General features: G+C 32.7%; 1 protein-coding gene across 1 annotated transcript; it reads right to left on the bottom strand.

Moving 5' to 3' along the window:
* Positions 1-3495: 3495 nt before the first annotated feature.
* LOC139777790 (uncharacterized) lies at positions 3496-6851 on the bottom strand. The gene is made up of 6 exons (XM_071715407.1): positions 6504-6851; positions 5205-5611; positions 4618-4717; positions 4252-4353; positions 4020-4178; positions 3496-3697 (listed from the first exon to the last, which is right to left on the bottom strand). Exons 1-6 carry the CDS (start codon positions 6795-6797, stop codon positions 3629-3631), a joined length of 1131 nt encoding a protein of 376 aa, XP_071571508.1. The 5' UTR covers positions 6798-6851; the 3' UTR covers positions 3496-3628.
* Between the last annotated feature and the right edge of the window lie 13303 nt (positions 6852-20154).

Raw genomic sequence — 20154 nt, 5'->3', positions numbered from 1 at the left:
TTAATTAACATTTATATTTTCGGTCAATGGTTACAAATTTTATACATCTATTATATCACGGCTGCTTTTAATTCTTTTAATCTTATGTTATTAATTTGAGACACTTATATTTTATAATCAAATGCAAATTAAAAATTTTGCTGATACAAAAGGATTCGAGTATATTTCTAGTAATATAATAAACTTATATAATTACGGATTTACATATTATACATAGATATGTATTCTCTGACTCATATTTGACAACGAAGCAACCGTCGTATAAGTAACTCATACATATTTATTATATTTGTCATTTAAATTATTTTATTATCTACATATTACATGTAACATTTAAACCTAATTGCAGAATGTTACAAAATAAAAACTTTAATATTATATTTTTAAATATATAGAAGAATAAAGAAGATAAAGCATTACTTGACTTTAATTTTGTTTAAGCGGAAAAATATATGTATACAACGTGATGGTTATCCAATGCAAATTGAATCAACTACATTGACGACGATTTTTCGCAAGCATTGACTACTTCGACTTCTGGCTGTTGACAACCGTCGTCAAAGTTTTATCGTTCTATCATATGTTTTGACGACGTCATCAAAGTAAACTGATATTAGTGAAAAGGCTACACTAACAGTATGCGGTACCGGTATAATGGCGATTTTGACGGCAATGAACAAATACTATAAATTTACCTTATATTTTGACGAAAACATATATTTATTCGATATAATTTTAGCCAAAAATGACTCGGATTTTGATATAGCGCGCAACCCCCGCGTGTGTTCTATATATAGGATGAAAAAAGGAGTGAAAACAGTTTTCGGATAAAAAAAGGGGAAGGAGTGGTGGACGATGGTTGATGTCTGAGGAGTTGCGGGTTGTAACCTTGCGGTGGTGATTCCATATATAGGGGTTGAACAAACTCACCATACCTCGACCCATTTTTTTTTAAAGTTTGAAATTTTCGAATTTAATTAAGGCTTATTTCATACTTATTTTACCATGATTCGGATTTTGGTATCCAGGTCCGGGGTTGACCAGGAATATAGTGACCGATATAAGTTAAGAGAGGGTAAAAATAGTATTTCAAAGAAAGGAGGAGAAGAAGAGACCATGAGAAGTGGCTGGTGTCTAAAGATCGTAGGACCCGCGATAGTGATTCCATAGGCGTTGGTGCCAACCCTCCACCCCTCACCCCTTAAAAAATATTTGAAAATATTGAAATTTAGTTCAGGCTTAATTCATTAGTTTACGTCCAGGGTGACTACTTCATTCCGTTACGCAATACTAAACGTTTGAGCTTGTCACATGCTAGGAAGCGGTCCGGAGTTGGCATCTGAGAATGAGTGATAGCCCCCATAAAGCCATCTTTCTAGCCTTCTTCGTTAGAAATTTATTAATTTTTAAAAAAATTAGAAGTTGAAGGGGGTAAAAAAAATGGTCAGATTAGAATAAGACAAAATTTTATGGATAGGGCACGATAGGTCCTATAGACGAACAAAGTCCTATGACTTTTGAATAAAAAAATTTACTAAATTTATTTTCTATTTTAATAATAATTCTTCACGATTCGGATTTTTATTCAAGTTCTGAATGGCTAACTCACTCGAAAACAAAATGTTAAAACGTTTGAGTTTGTTACGAACGAGAGAATGGTCAAAGAAGGTTGTAACCTGAATACGAATGGTTAATCCATGAACAAAAACGTAATAATGAGTTAGTGAAAGAGAATCAAATGCATATGAGAAAGATTATATGCTACATGTTAAAAAGAAAAAAGCAAAAATGCAATATCAAGTTAGTGAGAGATAAGATGAATGATATTACGTGGTGTACAATAAAAGTAAGAAAGCAATAACATGCGATTGAGAAAGAATAATGCTACGAAAATACATAACATCTTACCTAATAGAAATTCATAAAATCTTAAGGTGATGCTGGAGCCGTCTGTTTTACCGGCATTTTTTGTCGGAACGTAGCGTCGTATTAATTTGACAGAATTAAAAATCCTTCTCCAGAATTGCAATACATACATTAATGATTTAGGGGAACTCCGATTTTATATAGAAAACAAGAAAAAATTACGAAAGTACAGATTTCCTTATCCTACTCTTATCCCAATATGGCGTCTCGAGTTGCGGCGAGCTGTCAGCTCGTCACAAGATGTATTTCATATAAGAGATATACCATTGGTACGAACGCGAAAACAAGTTCCCCTGAATTGCATAACAATAAAAACATCGATAAACCCTCCAAATCAAGATTTGGAAGCGTAATATAAAAGTATGATATCGATGTGTATCGTGCGTATGTGTGCGTGCAATGTAGCGTGCTATCCTTGTTATATCTTTGTCTATACAAGGACAGATATAGTCGATAACATAGAAAATGGTAATTTTGTCGGTTATACAGACGGCTCCAGCATCACCTTAATTCAATAAAATAAATAATTGGATCAATAAATTGAAAAATCAACAAAATTGTTTTGTTGATTCTACAATATTTTTCCTTCAGTGTGCGCTATTGGAATATCTCGATTTTGTTACTAACAATTACGTTCTTCCGTTTATTTAACATGATAAAGCGCACACGTGTCGTAAAGATCGGGCGCCAAATGATTTCTGACTTTCATAAAACCCTTATATCTCGGCAACCGTAAATGATAGAAAGATGATTAAAAAAAGACTTTGTACTTTATACTTTGCCCTATTGGTATTACTCAATTATATTACTCGCAATTATGTACTTTCGTTTATTAAAGCAATAAAGCGCGCGCGTGCCGTAAAGATCGAGCGCCAAATGATTTCTGACTTTCATAAAACGCTTATATCTCGGCAACCGTAAATGATAGAAAGATGATTTAAAAAAGACTTTGTACTTTATACTTTGCCGTATTGGTATTACTCAATTATATTACTCGCAATTATATATACTTTCGTTTATTAAAGCAATAAAGCGCGAGCTGGCCAAAAGAATCGTGCGCCTCGCCATTCATCATTTTCATTAAACGCTTATATCTCGGCAATCATAAAAGACAGAAAGATGATTCAAAAAGCACTGTTTAGATCGTGCTCTACTCTATTAGAATTGCTCACTTTTATTATTGGCAATTATTTGTTTCCGTTTATTAAGACGAGAAAGCGCGCAAAATCTCAACGATTCGGGCGCCGAGCGATTTCTTATTTTCATTAAACGCTTATACCTCGGCAACCACCACAGATATAAACATCATTCAAAAACGACAAAATATCGTAATTAGCGCTAATGTGATTGCAATATCATTAATAATACATCTCACATTAGGGAGGAAGCTGTGACAGTGTAAACGACGCTGCTTTGGAAGCAGACCACTCGCTACTTAAAATAAAACCAGCTTTAAAAATCAGCTGCTACTAAAAGCACCAAAATACTTACGACAGACGTTGCCGTGCACGCCGGCATTCACGGACTCGGGGATCTAGGTCTATAATTTGGATCAGCGTACAGGTGAAATCAATGGGCACGATTTTACTTTTATTTAGATTAGAAATACTTTTGACAGTAAATATACAATTACAGAAAAAATACTTGTACATACTGAACATAAACAAATGTATCATCACCATAATACATCTGCACCAGTCAATTAGTCCTCATCGCTTTCTTCAAGTATAATTCGAAAAGTAGCCAGATAGGAGAAGGCAGTTGAGACGTACTAAAATAATACGAATACAATAATTTTAATTTAGACGCTTAAAATAATTATGTTATATGACAAAAGGGGGATTATAAACATTCTGTATATAGATAATAATACAATAAATAGCATATGCAAAGTAAATTAATTCCAAAAAAAGAGAGGAACTTTTTTCTTGTGAAAAACATATTAACATAGACATATATGAAGTTTTATAAATAATTCTTGTGCGGGATAACAGGCACGATGTTATCTCCAGCATGCGCATCTATATCAAGTAATACAGAAATAGTGCTACGATTAATAACAACAAAATACTGTAATAAAATCAATGACTCACTGAGGCATAATAATTTAACGAAACAGTCGGTAACATGCAAGGTACATTTACAGCTATAGGTTGTTGGGCACGCAATAGAGTGTGTAAAAAGTTCTTCTGAAAATCAACTTTCCCGTTATACCACATCGAATCATACGCTGCGTGTGCAACATTAGTGCTCTAGAATATTAATTTTTAAAAGTATCGAGCTTCTTTTACGATCTCTACATATAGATATATAAACGTAACTTACTGCACTTAGCAGATGGTCAGCTGGCCACGCACACAAATATACTTTTGCGAGAGATGAAATAAAGAAGATTAAGAACGTAGATTTTACTGACATTGGTTGTCGCTGTTAAAAGACAGGATTGTAACGGTAGATATGTGATATGTTATGCTTCGTCAAACGATATGTTCTGTTGAAATGTTCTTTAAATTAACATATTCGAATTATGGGACTATCGTAAATAAACTATCTTGCAGAAATAATGAGAAAACTGCATATTACAAAAGTTTTACGTGCAGATGCTTACGTTATAGGAACAAAAAATTGAAAAATATCAGGCATGATATTTATATCTACTTTTCGTTAACTAAAATGAATCTTTTTACTCACGCTAAGAAAAGTGCAACCAGTAAAAATAATAACTATCGTACTGATGGCTAACGACGCTAACATTACATATCGAATAGAAAGGGTAACCTTTCTTCCATACCTAAAATGAGAGAGATACATTTTCTATCAAAATCTTGCAGTTAACGTTGATGTAATAATTAATTAAATGTCACTTATGTTCTTTTTAACAATAAATATTGTTTATATAGTAATAAAAAGAAATTTTTTTATATCAGAATCAGTTATATTAACACAGTTTATAAACCGCATGCAAGAATGATTAATTACCAATATATCTTAGAATATTACCTAATAAATAAATAGATAAAGATGGATTAATTAATTTTCTACTTAAACTTAAATTTGAACTTTCTATTGACTTAATATAAAATATTATTATAAATTGCAATTCCAACAATTTATATAATAGAATAGAAATTATTTAATATAAAAAAAAATTTTTTTAAGATAATATTGTTTTATATGTAACACTGATTACTCTCTTATAGAGAGAAAATATATGGATAATAAAGCAAATATCTAGAAAATTTAAATAAATTGAACATGATGCTTTAATTATTATTTACCATAGTAACTCTTGATGTTCTTCTATACATGCACGCAACTCGGTAAATTTCGTGACGGCTCGGAATCTACTTGATAAGATATCACATCTCGCTGACACGAACCACAACAGAAGTGCGATAAAAATATTTGCGCATACCTGCGTGTAACTTTGATATATGAGTAATATGTGATGTAGATAAATTATAATCTTTAAAGGTTGATAGTCCACGGAAAATGGATATTCTATGTCGATGGGAAAAGGATGGGGTTCTACTACAGGACTGATGATGAGCAACAAGCCGGTAACGGTGAAGGCGCATATTGAGCCTATATAAATCGATTTACAACTGTCAATATATCGATGAAAAATGGTCCTCTCCTCTGGTTTCGCTCGCTTGCAATAATCTTCCAATTCGTAAATTACGTACTGCAATTGAACGTAATGGTTAAACAAGAAAATTCGTGATGTGAACGAAAACACAAAAGAATACTATTTTGTTGATTTACAATATGATTTAAATTTTATAGCAGATCTAGCCTATTTTAATATATTTTGATTTACAAAAATAAATCAGTTGATACATATATATATATATAATATCTAAATATAATTTACAGAAACGGGACTAAGAACAATAAACAATATAAATATTAAAATACATATTTTATTTTTTTCGAAAATCACGTTTATTTTAATTTGAAGCTTTGAAAACGATTCGTCGTCACTATTATTCAAAGAATATCTATCCTTTTAATTATTGTTATTATTATTTAATTTTCTATTGCCCTCGTGTTAGGCGAGCGTTAGCTAACATCACATCTTACTTCTTCAATTGCACAGATGTGGCATAAAAGTTAACTCTGAAACTTTTTGATTTTTCATTTACAACCTTTTAGATTATATTTGTATGATTATTTTCCAAAATTTCGTTAATACAATTTTTATATGATAGACTTTGAAAGTGCTAACGTGTGATATATGCGCTGTTTTCATATTATAAGCTCATGTCAAGAGCAACTAGAGTCGACGTGACTCTCGTGCTGTTGTCAAATGAAAGTTTTACTGTTTTAGATTGATGTATCGATCGATTTTCATCTTCGCCAACTTCTATTGTCTATTCTGAAAAGTTAATGGTCGATTAGAGTTTAACGGGGAGGGGGGGATGTTAGAAATAGTGGTCCTTGATCTGAGAAAACTATGTGGCAATATCACACTAATACAGTGACAAACATACAAGCGCGGCGCAGGGCTAACACGAGGGCAATAGAGGGTTAACTGTATAGATATATAACTAAAATGATGTTGTTTAGCTTCTTACTTGGAGACGATTGTATTGAATCGAGAAGCAAATTATTTGCAAAGGAACTTCAGTAGTGGTACATAACTCGCAGCATAATTTCATTATCAAAAATAAATCTGACCGATTGCTATAAATCGTATATACTATTGCAACCACCATAATCATTCCATGCAGGACGGAAAAGTAGCGGAATATTTTATTACGTATCCTTTCGTATTTCGTGGCGGTTGGTGGCAACGGCCAGCAACAAGCGAACAACAAGTCCGCTTTCAAAAACGCGATAAGCTTCTCCATTGTCAGTACATCCGCCATAACAATTGCTTCTGCTTGTTGAATTCTATCGTTTTGTTATAGTTACGCAGAGTGATTCGGACTAACTTATTGTTAGTCAGAAGAGAATACCTTCCGTGTTAAAAAGGCACGTAGGTATGTGTTTAATTTACCACCCACGTGTATTAACTGCTGGCATAAAATTTCCTCGATGATATAATACAAGCGACCCCTCTGATACACATTTCCTACCTCGTAGATTTGCTTTGTGCCAGAACAGCGCATAAGTTTACGAATTATTCAACTAGCAAATAATGTACTGACGGTGAACTGTAATAGTACAATTATTTTCTTACCTCCCTACGCGAATACGCGTAGTAATCTCAATTACGGTTACTACGGGTATAGGACTATAGGATGGTTTGGAGATGATAGAACGGTAGAAACATATGTTACGATAATAGCTCTGTCAGTATAATGTCAGTACAATGTTGGTATAAGGAAGATCGCCGTCATACGAATTATTTTCATATATAATATCTAATATATATTAGTATTAGGTGATAGTAAACAGTTATTTAACTGTTATAAAAATTATGTAAAGTTTCGAGAAATTGGTGCTTTCTTATATACTTACACTTACTCTATAACTTGACGTGTATTAATTATATATCTGATGGTATATACAATTTACTTAACCATATTATATTTATTAAGACAGTTGCTGACAATCGCTATTTACAATTATATAGATTCATATTTAAAACTCTGCATCTTTATTATCATATAAAAAAGTAACAGTGGATAAACTTGCGAAAACAGCGCCCAATTTACGTATTCTTTGTCGAAAATGTTTTGAATAATCTCAAACTATCCTTAAATACCATTAAATGGATTTTTACTGACAAAAAAGTTTAAAGCCATATAATATCTGAAAAAAAATATTTTATTCAAAATTCTAAACTAATTAGCAATATTTAGCATTCCTAATCTTCCTGATCTTTTGAATTCATTCCTATTTTAATTCAAAAAAAACTCTTCTGTGCCCTCAAATCGCTCCATTCCTCTTTCTTATTTGCCAAATTCCTCTGCACTGCTCCTCTCCACTCCTAATAAATTGCCTCCCAGCTCTTCTCCTCTCGTTCCCTCCGAAGCAACATTTATTTCCTCCGTCCTCTAATTATCTTCCCGTACCTCCTATCTGCCGTTGCATAACTAATATACCTGGATTCGCATCCGCGCCATCCAAAGATTCTAATATTTCCAGAAAACTGCTGCGTCCTTTCTTAAACTGTATCGTTCATACCTCTTATTTTTCCTCCTTCCACATTTTCTTCCTCTTCTTCCTCTCCTTATCTCACCAAGCCTTGTGTCCTCGTTTACTCCTTTTCCTATTTCCACCTTCTTTTACCTTTCCTTTCCTACAACGCAGACAGGTCCCGCCAATCCTATATATATACTATTCTACATAATGATATTATACATTATAACATAATTTTGCCTAATGTTTCAGTTGTATTTACAAGCTATTTTAAATAATTTTGCAATATGTCTCGACGGCATTCTCTTTTCTGACGACATTTCGAATGATTCTTTCCGAAGATGATACAAAATGAAATAAAAGGACGAAGAGAAGATTAGTTTTTTAATTTTTTTGATTTCCTTTAGTATGCAACAAAAATAAGAAAAAAAGAATACACTAATTTTATATACACAGTTGGAAAATTTGTGTTAGATGGGGATCCTGGCTGAGGTAATATTTTTCGCAATAATTTCTTTACGTTTTTTTAAACAATTAAATCGGTTAGATTTAATTCCGGGGTACACTGAGAAAAAGGTTTCTTTATGTCAATTAAATATATTTGGTTGACACTTTTCTAAAATATTTATTTCAAGCAAACGAATTATATTTAATATAAATAAATGTTTTGTCCCTGGTGGAAATAATTTTACAAATTTTCACGCAAAAATTATGCGAAAACTACAATTTCTTATAATATAATTACAACTTTTCACGCTATTTTCACGTAATTTTTACGTCAAAAGTACGCGATTTGGGCCATGTTTGTAATTTTTCATAAATTTACGTAGAAATTTTTATGAATAACTACAACTTTTTGGATATACTACAAAATAAAATATAAAATTTACTTAAATTCTCTCGTTAAACATTATTTTATTGCTGAAAATCTTGATTACGTGCAAGTTTAATTAAATAAATTTATATTGTACTTAGAAAATTTGCTTACCACCGCTGGATTTGAACCTGAAACCCCTGGCTCTTGAGTTAGTCACCTTCCGCACTGTGCTACAACATTGATTGATGAAGACGTTTCGTATTGTCTATATATGTTACACTTATTGTTAGCAGATGTACGGAAGGTGTCAGCTCTTAATAGGGTCGGCTCATTATATATATATTTCTTATAAAATTGATGTCGGTCATCTATTCGATATCGAATCGATGACTTATCGACATCGAATTTGACATTGAAAATCAGCCGATTTCAATCAAATTGTTTTGGCATTAAGTTGCTTCTTTCTAAGTTACTTGTGTTCAAAACTCTAAAAATTTTGTCTAAAATTAAGAGACTATCACCATATAGTATGCAGATAGTCATCGATTCGATGTCGATCGATATCGAACCGATGACTATGCATACTCTCATATGGTGACAGGCCGATATTCATAGTCGGTTCTTATATTCAAGTCCGTCTTAAGTTGAATCTTAAAATGTCATGAACCAATCGCATAGCCGTATTAAGCCTCTTGCACAATGCCAGGCAACAGGCAATAGGAACAGGAAATAACAAAAAAATCGTTAATTACAACCTAAAAAATTCGAATACTATGATTGGTTGGCAACAGGCAATAGGCACAGAATTTCCAACGTGACGGAAACTCTGTGTCTATTGCCTGTGTCACTGTTTATTCTGTATTTATACATGTATTTATACATGATTTCTGATTTCTATTCCCTGTTCCTATTGCCTGTTGCCTGACATTGTGTAAGGGGCTTTAGCGTCTTAAGACATAACTTAAGACGGTCTTGAAATAAGATCCGACTATGAATACCGGCCATTAGTCTCTTAATTTTAGACAAAATTTTTAGAGTTTTGAACACAGGTAACTTAGAAAGAAGCAACTCTTGATGCCAAAACAATTTGATTGAAATCAGCTGATTTTTTATGTTAATTTCGATGTCAATGAGTTTCCGGTGAATCGACGTTGAATTGACGTCGATTCGACATCAACCTTCTCACTGGATAAACATACTAAATATGCGACATGTTCGACATTTTTACATCAGGCTATGCTGAAATCTACAACTTTCAATAAGATCTGTTTCTATTCCTGCACTGCTAAACTAGTGCACACTGATGCAGTATAAGTTATAGTGGGACAAGTATACTTTGTTTATATCTTACATTTAATCATAAAAATATTTTTAGAATATTGTAGAAAGTTGTAAATAGTTGTAATTTTTACAATAATTTGCAACTTCTACAAATTACTAAAATTTTTATAAAAAATTTTGTTAGAACGTTGTAGAAAGTTGTAAATAGTTGTGATTTTTACAATAATCTACAACTTCTACAATTTACTACGTTCTCATAAAAAATATTCGCAGAATGTTGTAGATAGTTATAAATAGTTATGATTTTTACAATAATCTACAACTTCTACGATTTACTACGTCTCATAAAAATGTTCGTAAAAAAGTTGTTACAATTTTCTATTACTTTTTACAACTTACTACAATTTACTACAATTTACTACAATTCACCATGAATTTCTACAATTTTCACAAATTTGTAGAAATTTGTGATTTGTTGTAGAAGATTGTAATTTTTCATAGAAATACGTAAATTGTTGTAAAATTATTTCCACCAGGGGTTGGTATTGCTAATCATTCATATTTGTGTCAACTCGGCGATATAGTTGACATGTTGAATGCGATTTGTTGAGCCAACTCTATATTTCTTAATAGATAAGAAATCTTGCTTTTGTTTCGTGCTCGGTGCTCGGCGTACCTTAGAGGCGTTCAGGCATAATCCCACGGATGGTAGCTTCGAACCACCGGCCGCTCGACCGAGTGCGTGAACCAAATGTCCGAACCTGCGGTTCCTCTCGTACTGAGCAGGATTACTATCGCAATGACTGGTCATCAGTAGTGTAAAACTAACCTGTCTCACGACGGCGCACTCTCACGCGGCGAGAGAGTTCGGCTCGCGCCCGCTACGCGGCGCATCGCCAGTATCAATGTAACAAAATATACTTTTGTGCCAAAATTATATTCTTTAACTACTAAGAAATATTCACTATTATCACAAACTAACGATTGCATTGATTCAACAAATTGATTCGATTCGCCGTATCCAACCATGCCATTTATTATCTGTTAACGAGCCTTATTTGGTCCAAAGAAATCTTTTTCTCAGTGTAGGGAAGGGTATTAATTTTCCAAGATAGCTGTGTTTCAAGTCCGACAAATTTGCGGCGCGCAGTTTATTAAATTGGAATATTTGTATATGTACAGTATGTACATTACAATTTGTTTAATTCTTTACGGAAGTATAGAATATATGAACACCAACACCTTGTTACGGCTCTACGCTCCATTATTCTTTGGTTGATTTTATATGAGCCTTTACTATTATATATATATATATATATGTAGAATGTATCATATAAGGGCCAGTCAAATAAAAGTGAGCCAAGGAGATTATTTTAGAAACTGTCATCTTTGTTTCAAACAAGGTCTCCACCAGCATTGAGGCATTTGTCCTACTAACTGTAATAATTGTAAGTCGTCGACAAATGCCTCGATGCTGATGGAGACTTGTTTTAAGATGAAAGTAAAAGTTTCTGAAATAATCTCCTTGGTTCACTTTCATTTGATAAGCCCTCATATAACGGCTATACATATATAAATTAGAACAATAGTTACATAATTATTATAGTAGTGCATTAACAAATAATTTCTTAGCTTCTTACTTGCAGACGATCATGCCGCAGAATAAATAGCGATATCTGCAACGGAACTTGGAATAAGATACCCACTGCGCAGCTTGATTGCATAAACATACGAATATTATCAATACGATAAATAATCGTATATATTAGTTCGATAATTAATAATATTGCGTGCAATCCGGAAACTAAACGAAATATTTTATTACAAACGATCTGAAACTTTGTCGCGTCCCGCGAAACTGGCCAACAACAAGCAAACATTAAATCCACCTTCAGAAATGCGATAACTTTCTCTAGCGTAACCCTCTTCATACTGATGGTTGAAGTTGTTTCCTCCATTTCCAAGTGCGTTACATATTCCAATTGGAAGTATATATGTCCTTGCAATATTCTTCTAACTTCTATAACTTTGTATAGTAGGCAAAGAGAAAACTCAAGATAACATGAAGAGTGTTAATACACGCATTTTTAATCGACGACATCACGCAAATTAGTCAACTGAGGTAAGCGAAAATGTGCTCATTGGAAACCCTAGAACCTCAGCTTTCGAACGAATCCAAGATCATTTCGCTGTGATTGTTTTGTGCAAAGATATTGGCAATTATATCGACTCGTGATCTCACAATCAAAATCAAATATACTGCAGTCGATCACCGTGCGCGCGCGCGCGCGCGCCCATTTCTCTCAACAACGTATTTCAAAACAAGTGTGTGCAGTATGCGTATGGTATATACATATTTATTATTTTCACACATTTCTATTGGTCATCCTAACGTGTGAGCCTTGTCATCTGGCGTTGGCCTAGAAACTTGCACTTCTGTTACCTATGTATGAATTACGTCTTTCTACGTTATATTTCTTGTCAACATTGATCTTAAAAAATATATCTTTGTGAAAAGACATGAATCGACATTGCTTACAGACGTAAATATTTATGTAACGCGTTAATTATTGAAAAAACAGAAAATATATTCTTGTGACCTAATGATCGTTTCCAGGACAAAACAAAATTTTAAAAATATGGTTATAATAAACACAGGAATGAATAACTCGCTTTGGAAAATTTATTTAAAAGGAATTTATAGCAAAAAAAACGTACAAAAGAAATCAATTAATCATTGATGTGTTTCATTTCACATTATTTACAAAAATTTGTCTGTGGCTTGGAAATAAACATTATATCATGAAGTAATATTTACACATTTTTCAACAACTTCACGCATTTTACGTTGCTATCAACATTTGGAAACGCCATTAACTTATGTTTTTTTTTGCCGAGGTATGTAATTCTTAATAATATTGATAATGAAGACAATGTATAAAAACGTAATTCTATATAATAAAGGTATGCGACCATTAAGGCCAACGCTTGAATTGTTTTCTAGAAAATTGATCGACATATTAGTAAAAAATCACGAAAATTACTTGAATATTCTGTTTAATCTTCCAAAAAGCATTCCATATGTAGAGACCTTCATTCTTATTATTTATGAATTACGTATTTTTACATCTTTATTGTCAACATTGTTAAGAATAACTCATTTACGGAAAGATGTAAGCTGACAACTGCTTCACACTGATTAGTCAATTAATAGCAATTTATATTTTATTATAGAAATTTAACGTTTAACAGCAGATAATTTTTTATAATATTTAATGGAAGTCGATTAAAAGGGTCATAAAAAGATTTTTCATTGGTTTAATCAATATTTTTCAAATATTTTATCATATTTGAATAATATCGTTTATATAGTTTATGTTTGTTCTGGAATATACCATTATGCACAGAACTTTTCCAGGACAGTCCTGGAAGTTATCACTGTCCTGGAAGCTGTCATTAAAAAAGTGTCTTGGAAGACTTAAAAACGTAATATCTAGAGAATGGAAAGAGATATTTAACTTTTTGAGATCAGAATAAGTTTGAATCATAATTCTTTATTAGAATATACTAAAAAATTATAAGATTTTTAAGTGTCAAGAAACAAACCCTTTGACATACATATATATATATTATATATAAATATAAAATTTACATACCTGAAAACTTGCAGTTGAATAAAATCTTAAACATATTAATAATTGTACAATAGGAGATATTGGCAAGCCTCGATTGTTTATTTTGGCAAGTCCTTCTTCTACTAAAGGTAAGATGCCAAATATTACTAAATTTTTGGAAAATCGAAATCTTTGTTTAAATTCCCATTCACTGTAGAATTCAAAAGGATTTTGATAATCACGAAAATATCGCTTAGGAGCACGCATCAGGATCTCTTCTACTTCCTCCTCATCACTCGAAAAATTTAATTCATGCATTGCCAGATAGTTTGGATTTTCCAAATCCATTGTTAACTAGGACTCAATTATCACAGTTGGACACTTACGCACCTCTGAATACAAATATAGACTTATCAAACACATATACGAATATATCAATCTTTGTGTGTAGGGGAGACCGGGGCTAAACCGCCATTTTTTTTCGGTGCCGATTTTTAACAACAAAATAAATAATTTTAGTTAAACGTGGTATACCACTGTAAAGAGTGAACCTTTAGCTACAAAATTTATATAGGAAATTTTTATCTATGTTGCTTTGTTTAACCGGTATAGAGCAAAAACGACAACGGTGGAAAAATTGAAATCTCAAAAATGCCGGGGTTGAACCGCCACCCCCCCGGGATAAATCAGTTTCAGGTTTGATCGCCCATGAAATATTAGATATCTACACTGGATTCGTGTTCAGCATGCATTACTCTTTATAATCAGCATGCATTTATAATCACGTACCTCGAGATTTGGAGAGCAAATATTATTGCAGATATTACAAAACTTCCACCCGCAGAAAATTTCACTTTTCACCACGAAAACACGTTTGCCTCCGTAAAAATCATAACACGGCAGGTAACCTGCCGAAACTCCGTTGGTCACATGGGTACCATAAGCAGCGTTTACAATGTTAATAGCGAGTTCGCACAATATACAGGTTCCGAGATATTTGATTTGGCGGTTCAACCCCGTTGGCGGTTTAGCCCCGGTCTCCCCTATATATATATATATATATATATATATATAACCCATGATTGTCCTCGACCATTTTTTATTTGGCCGAAAATTTTTTGTGTTTTCATACTAAATGAAAGTAGCTTCTATGATTTTTTTTAGATTTTTATCTCTACTCATGCTTAAGTTATGGATTTAAAAAAAAAATGCAGTTTAAAATTTGGAAAATTTCAAATGCCTGTAACTTTAAGAAGAAAAAAGATATTGTAGAAAATAATGTCATGGTCTTTCTCTTCGTTTTTCACTGTACTTTTCGAAGAAAATATCGAAAAAATGTTTAATGGGCAATATGACTGTTTTTTTTAGGATTTAAGTAAAAAATGTTTGTTTTTCTCAGTGCGACCGTTTTGATTTTTTTTTCAAAAAAATCTCAAATTCTAGACTTAATTTCGAAATTTTTAAGAATTATAAGAAAATGGGATTCCAATAACTTCGATTTTTAAGGGACTTTTTCTTCATTTTTTTTCGAAAATAATTTTTTAAAAATAAGATAGACTCTACCGATGGCTATCAAAAAATTTGGTAAATTTATAGACAGCAATCCTGAAATTTCGATCTATAGGTAAAGAGGAAATTCGAATATTTTCTATTTTTTAATTGCATTTTTACTTATTTTTATTATTGAATTACTTTTTTTTAATGGAATATTATAAATTGGGGAACTTTAACGGATAGCATGTAACAATTAAATTATTAAATCATATAGTTAACGAAAAAAACACGTATATTATCTGTGAAAATAGCAATCAGATTTATTTGAAAATAAAATAAATAAATAAAAATAAAAATTAAAAATAAACATAAAATAAATGATAAATATATCAAAAATTATGCCATATTATATAACAACGTTTATACTATTTATTTATTTTTATTTTTTTTCTGTCTTGTATTTTTTAAAATTATTTTATGTGATTTGACATCATTGAGAGAATATTTTTACATTCATATTTCTATTGATATCAGGTATAGCGCAATGAATTTTGTGTGTGTCCGGTATAGGTTTAGCACTTGACTTGAAAAATGAAGAATTACTGAAGCACTGGGAACTTTATTTTTCAACAATTAAAGTAATTTAAATCGACCGTGACTGGCAATATATAACGTCTTTTCCGATATGAACATAGAAAAACTGTGAGCCAACTTGGTTTGTCGGATTCACTTGGTTGATCGGAAAAAGTGCTGTGTGAATCCGACAAACCAAGTTGGCTCACAGTTTTTCTATGTTCATATCGGAAAAGACGTTATATATTGCCAGTCACGGTCGATTTAAATTACTTTAATTGTTGAAAAATAAAGTTCCCAGTGCTTCAGTAATTCTTCATTTTTCAAGTCAAGTGCTAAACCTATACCGGACACACAAAAAATTCATTGCGCTATACCTGATATCAATAGAAATATGAATGTAAAAATATTCTCTCAATGATGTCAAATCACAGAAAATAATTTTAAAAAATACAAGACAGAAAAAAAATAAAAATAAATAAATAGTATAAACGTTGTTATATAATATGGCATAATTTTTGATATATTTATCATTTATTTTATGTTTATTTTTAATTTTAATTTTTATTTATTTATTTTATTTTCAAATAAATCTGATTGCTATTTTCACAGATAATATACGTTTTTTTTCGTTAACTATATGATTTAATAATTTAATTGTTACATGCTATCCGTTAAAGTTCCCCAATTTATAATATTCCATTAAAAAAAAGTAATTCAATAATAAAAATAAGTAAAAATGCAATTAAAAAATAGAAAATATTCGAATTTCCTCTTTACCTATAGATCGAAATTTCAGGATTGCTGTCTATAAATTTATCAAATTTTTTGATAGCCATCGGTAGAGTCTATCTTATTTTTAAAAAATTATTTTCGAAAAAAATGAAGAAAAAGTCCCTTAAAAAATCGAAGTTATTGGAATCCCATTTTCTTATACGTCTTAAAAATTTCGAAATTAAGTCTAGAATTTGAGATTTTTTTGAAAAAAATCAAAACGGTCGCACTGAGAAAAACAAACATTTTTTACTTAAATCCTAAAAAAAAACAGTCATATTGCCCATTAAACATTTTTTCGATATTTTCTTCGAAAAGTACAGTGAAAAACGAAAAGAAAGACCATGACATTATTTTCTACAATATCTTTTTTCTTCTTAAAGTTACAGGCATTTAAAATTTTCCAAATTTTAAACTGCATTTTTTTTTTAAATCCATAACTTAAGTATGAGTAGAGATAAAAATCTAAAAAAAATCATAGAAGCTACTTTCATTTAGTATGAAAACACAAAAAATTTTCGGCCAAATAAAAAATGGTCGAGGACAATCATGGGTTGAGTTGGCATGGAATGCCCCATATATATATATAATAGTATCTAAATTAAAACATATAGTATATATATATACTATAAAATGTTTTAATTTAGATACTATTTGAACATTGAAAATGAAATATATGTCATTTACCGAGCAATTGTATAGATTTTCACCAAAGTTCTATTGTAAAAATATAGGGAAGGGATAGAGCGTAAGTATATAAAGTATTCTATTTCTGAAAGTTAAGCTTTATATATTTATCGTAGTCAAGATATATGAAATAATATATTTTGTTACAATTTCATGGAAATATATTATTTTTTTCTTTCTCGAATCTCTTCAGGGTAAACTTTACATTTCCAGAGAGGCTTAGTACTCACAACTTTAATGATTTGTAAAAACCATTGTGGAGAATGTGAGTTTTACATTGTTAAGTTTTTAAGTTTTATATAAAAGATTTCTCTATAACATTGCTATAAAATATTTTATTTTATAGCAATGTTATAGAGAAATCTTATTATATTATTTGGACATTAAAATTGAAATATATCTCATTATGCATATATGTCATTTGTAATATATATAATATGTAAAACTTAAAAATTTAACAATGTAAAACTCACATTCTCTACAATGATTTTTACAAATCATTAAAGTTGTGAGTACTGAGCCTCTCTGGAAATCAAGAGACACGGTAGTGTCTCGTGCCAAGTATACGCGAAGCGAGACCGCACCATGGATCTTTTACGCAACGCAACGAGTTGCGAGTAGGGGAGACCGGGGCTAAAAGGTCAACGGGGTTGAAGTGTCAAATCAAATATCTCGGAACCTGTATATTGTGCGAACTCGCTATTAACATTGTAAACGCTGCTTATGGTACCCATGTGACCAACGGAGTTTCGGCAGGTTACCTGCCGTATTATGATTTTTACGAGGGCAAACGTGTTTTCGGAAGGTGAAAGTGAAATTTTCTGCGCGTGGAAATTTTGTAATATCTGCAATAATATTTGCTCTCCAAATCTCGAGGTACGTGATTATAAAGAGTAATGCATGCTGAACACGAATCCAGTGTAGTTTTTTCATTATCGTTGATGTCTAATATTTCGTGGGCGATCAAACCTGAAACTTGTGTTTGGGGCTAATCAGTCAGTAAGCACCCGGGGCTGGTCAGTCACTGTGGCGCGCCGGGCGCACGACTTCAGCTCACGGCGAATTCGCCAATTTCAGGTTAGGTTTTCCTTGAGCGTGATTCTGTCTTCCCTTGCACGTGCGTCAGTTTGTATAGGAGGGAAATAGTACGCACGTATCGTCGCAAAACGGGTGTTTTGGCCGACCGAAAAGATGGCGGACCGTTGTTTTTGAGATCGCTCGCGCTCACGGCACGTCGGCGAGGTACGGCGAGGCACGGCACGGCTCTGAGATCCCGCGATTTCCGCGCGAGAGTTGACATGCCGCGCGCGCGGTAGATCGTCGTTGTTGGTCGTTGTGTCAGTGACAGTCGCGCGTGCGACCGCATCGTCCAGCGTTCGCCGCATCGTCTCGGCGTCATTGTCGCCGGCGTTGTAGTGGTGGTGTTGTCGGTGGTGGTCATCGTCGTCGTCGTCGTCGTCGTCGTGGTGGTCATCGTCGTCGTCGTCGTCGTCGTCGTCGTCGTCATCGTCGTCGTCGTGGTGGTCGTGGCCGTCGTCGTCGTCGGCGCGTCGAGGAATCGGCGCGAGGACGCCGTCGAGTCGGTAAAATGGTCGCGCTCCCCCGCTAGCTTTTCTAACCCCCCTGTCGCTATTTATCGCTCCCCCGCGAGAAACGCGGCTTGGTTAGGTTGCTCGAGGGTCCGCGCTGATCCTATGGCACCGAAACTCCGTCACGCGTGTTCCCCGTGGTTGCCCGCGTTGACAATATGACGTGCCGTTGGGGAGTTTACGATTTGGTTAACCTCTGTATTCACGTGCCTAAATTGTTTTATGGAATAGGTCTAGGTAAAACAATTATTTTTTAATGTTTCGCATAAAAATTTTAAATAAATTTTTATATTTTTCTCTTAAAAAACAATTATTAAAATGTATCCTATCATTTTTCAGGATTAGCTGTACGTATATGTATTGAAAATGCAGTGTGACTGATCAGCCCCGGGGGGGTGACGCTTAAACCCCGGCATTTTTGAGATTTCAATTTTTGCACCGTTGTCGTTTTTGCTCTATACCGGTTAAACAAAGCGACGTAGATAAAAATTTCCTTAATAAATTTTGTAGCTAAAGGTTCACTCTTTACAGTGGTATACCACATTTAACTTCAATTATTTATTTTGTTGTTAAAAATCGGCTCCGAAAAAAAACTGACCTTTTAGCCCCGGTCTCCCCTACCCGAGATTTTGAAATCTCGATAACCAGTGATGTAAGTTTAACCTGAAGAAAGAAAAAATAATATATTTCCATGAGATTGTAATTTACAGGATATATTATTTTATATAATTTGACTACGATAAATATACAAACTTTTAGAAATAGAATACCTTATACTTACGCGCTATCCCTTTCCTATAATATTTTTACAATAGAACTTTGGTGAAAATCTATGCAATTGCTCGGTAATCCATACAGAGGTTATTAGGTTAGGTTAAATTAACTAGTTAACTTTAATTAGAGCGGTGTGAGTGTAATACAGGAATGTAGATCAGACAACCCTATTTACAGAATTAATAATTATGTATAAAAGTACGGCACATAAGCAATTATATTTAAAAAATTAAAAGCACATGACACGTATCTATATATCGCTAAGAAGCTATTGCTTAAGCTTAAGACGTCCTCGGATACGTCTTGGCGAAGATCATCTTATTTATCAATATTTATCAGTATGCGTGAAATACGACGACTGTGAATTCATGACTAATAAGGTAATCTTAATCCCATGCTTAAATGTGTTTGTGAATCACATTATAAGCATCGCCTTGAGAACGATTCGAGATCGAAGTCGATCTCGAATCAAATAAGACTTATTTGAGCAAAATCTCCTTCGCGAAGATAATCTTATTTTACGACTATGAAATCT

Source organism: Temnothorax nylanderi, unplaced genomic scaffold (assembly GCF_030848795.1).
Source record: "Temnothorax nylanderi isolate EJ_2023f unplaced genomic scaffold, tnyl_v1.0 TNYL_tig0163_pilon, whole genome shotgun sequence".
Lineage (NCBI taxonomy): Eukaryota > Metazoa > Arthropoda > Insecta > Hymenoptera > Formicidae > Temnothorax > Temnothorax nylanderi.
Note: the sequence above shows the minus strand (reverse complement) of the source record. Positions and strands in the feature narration are given on the sequence as shown.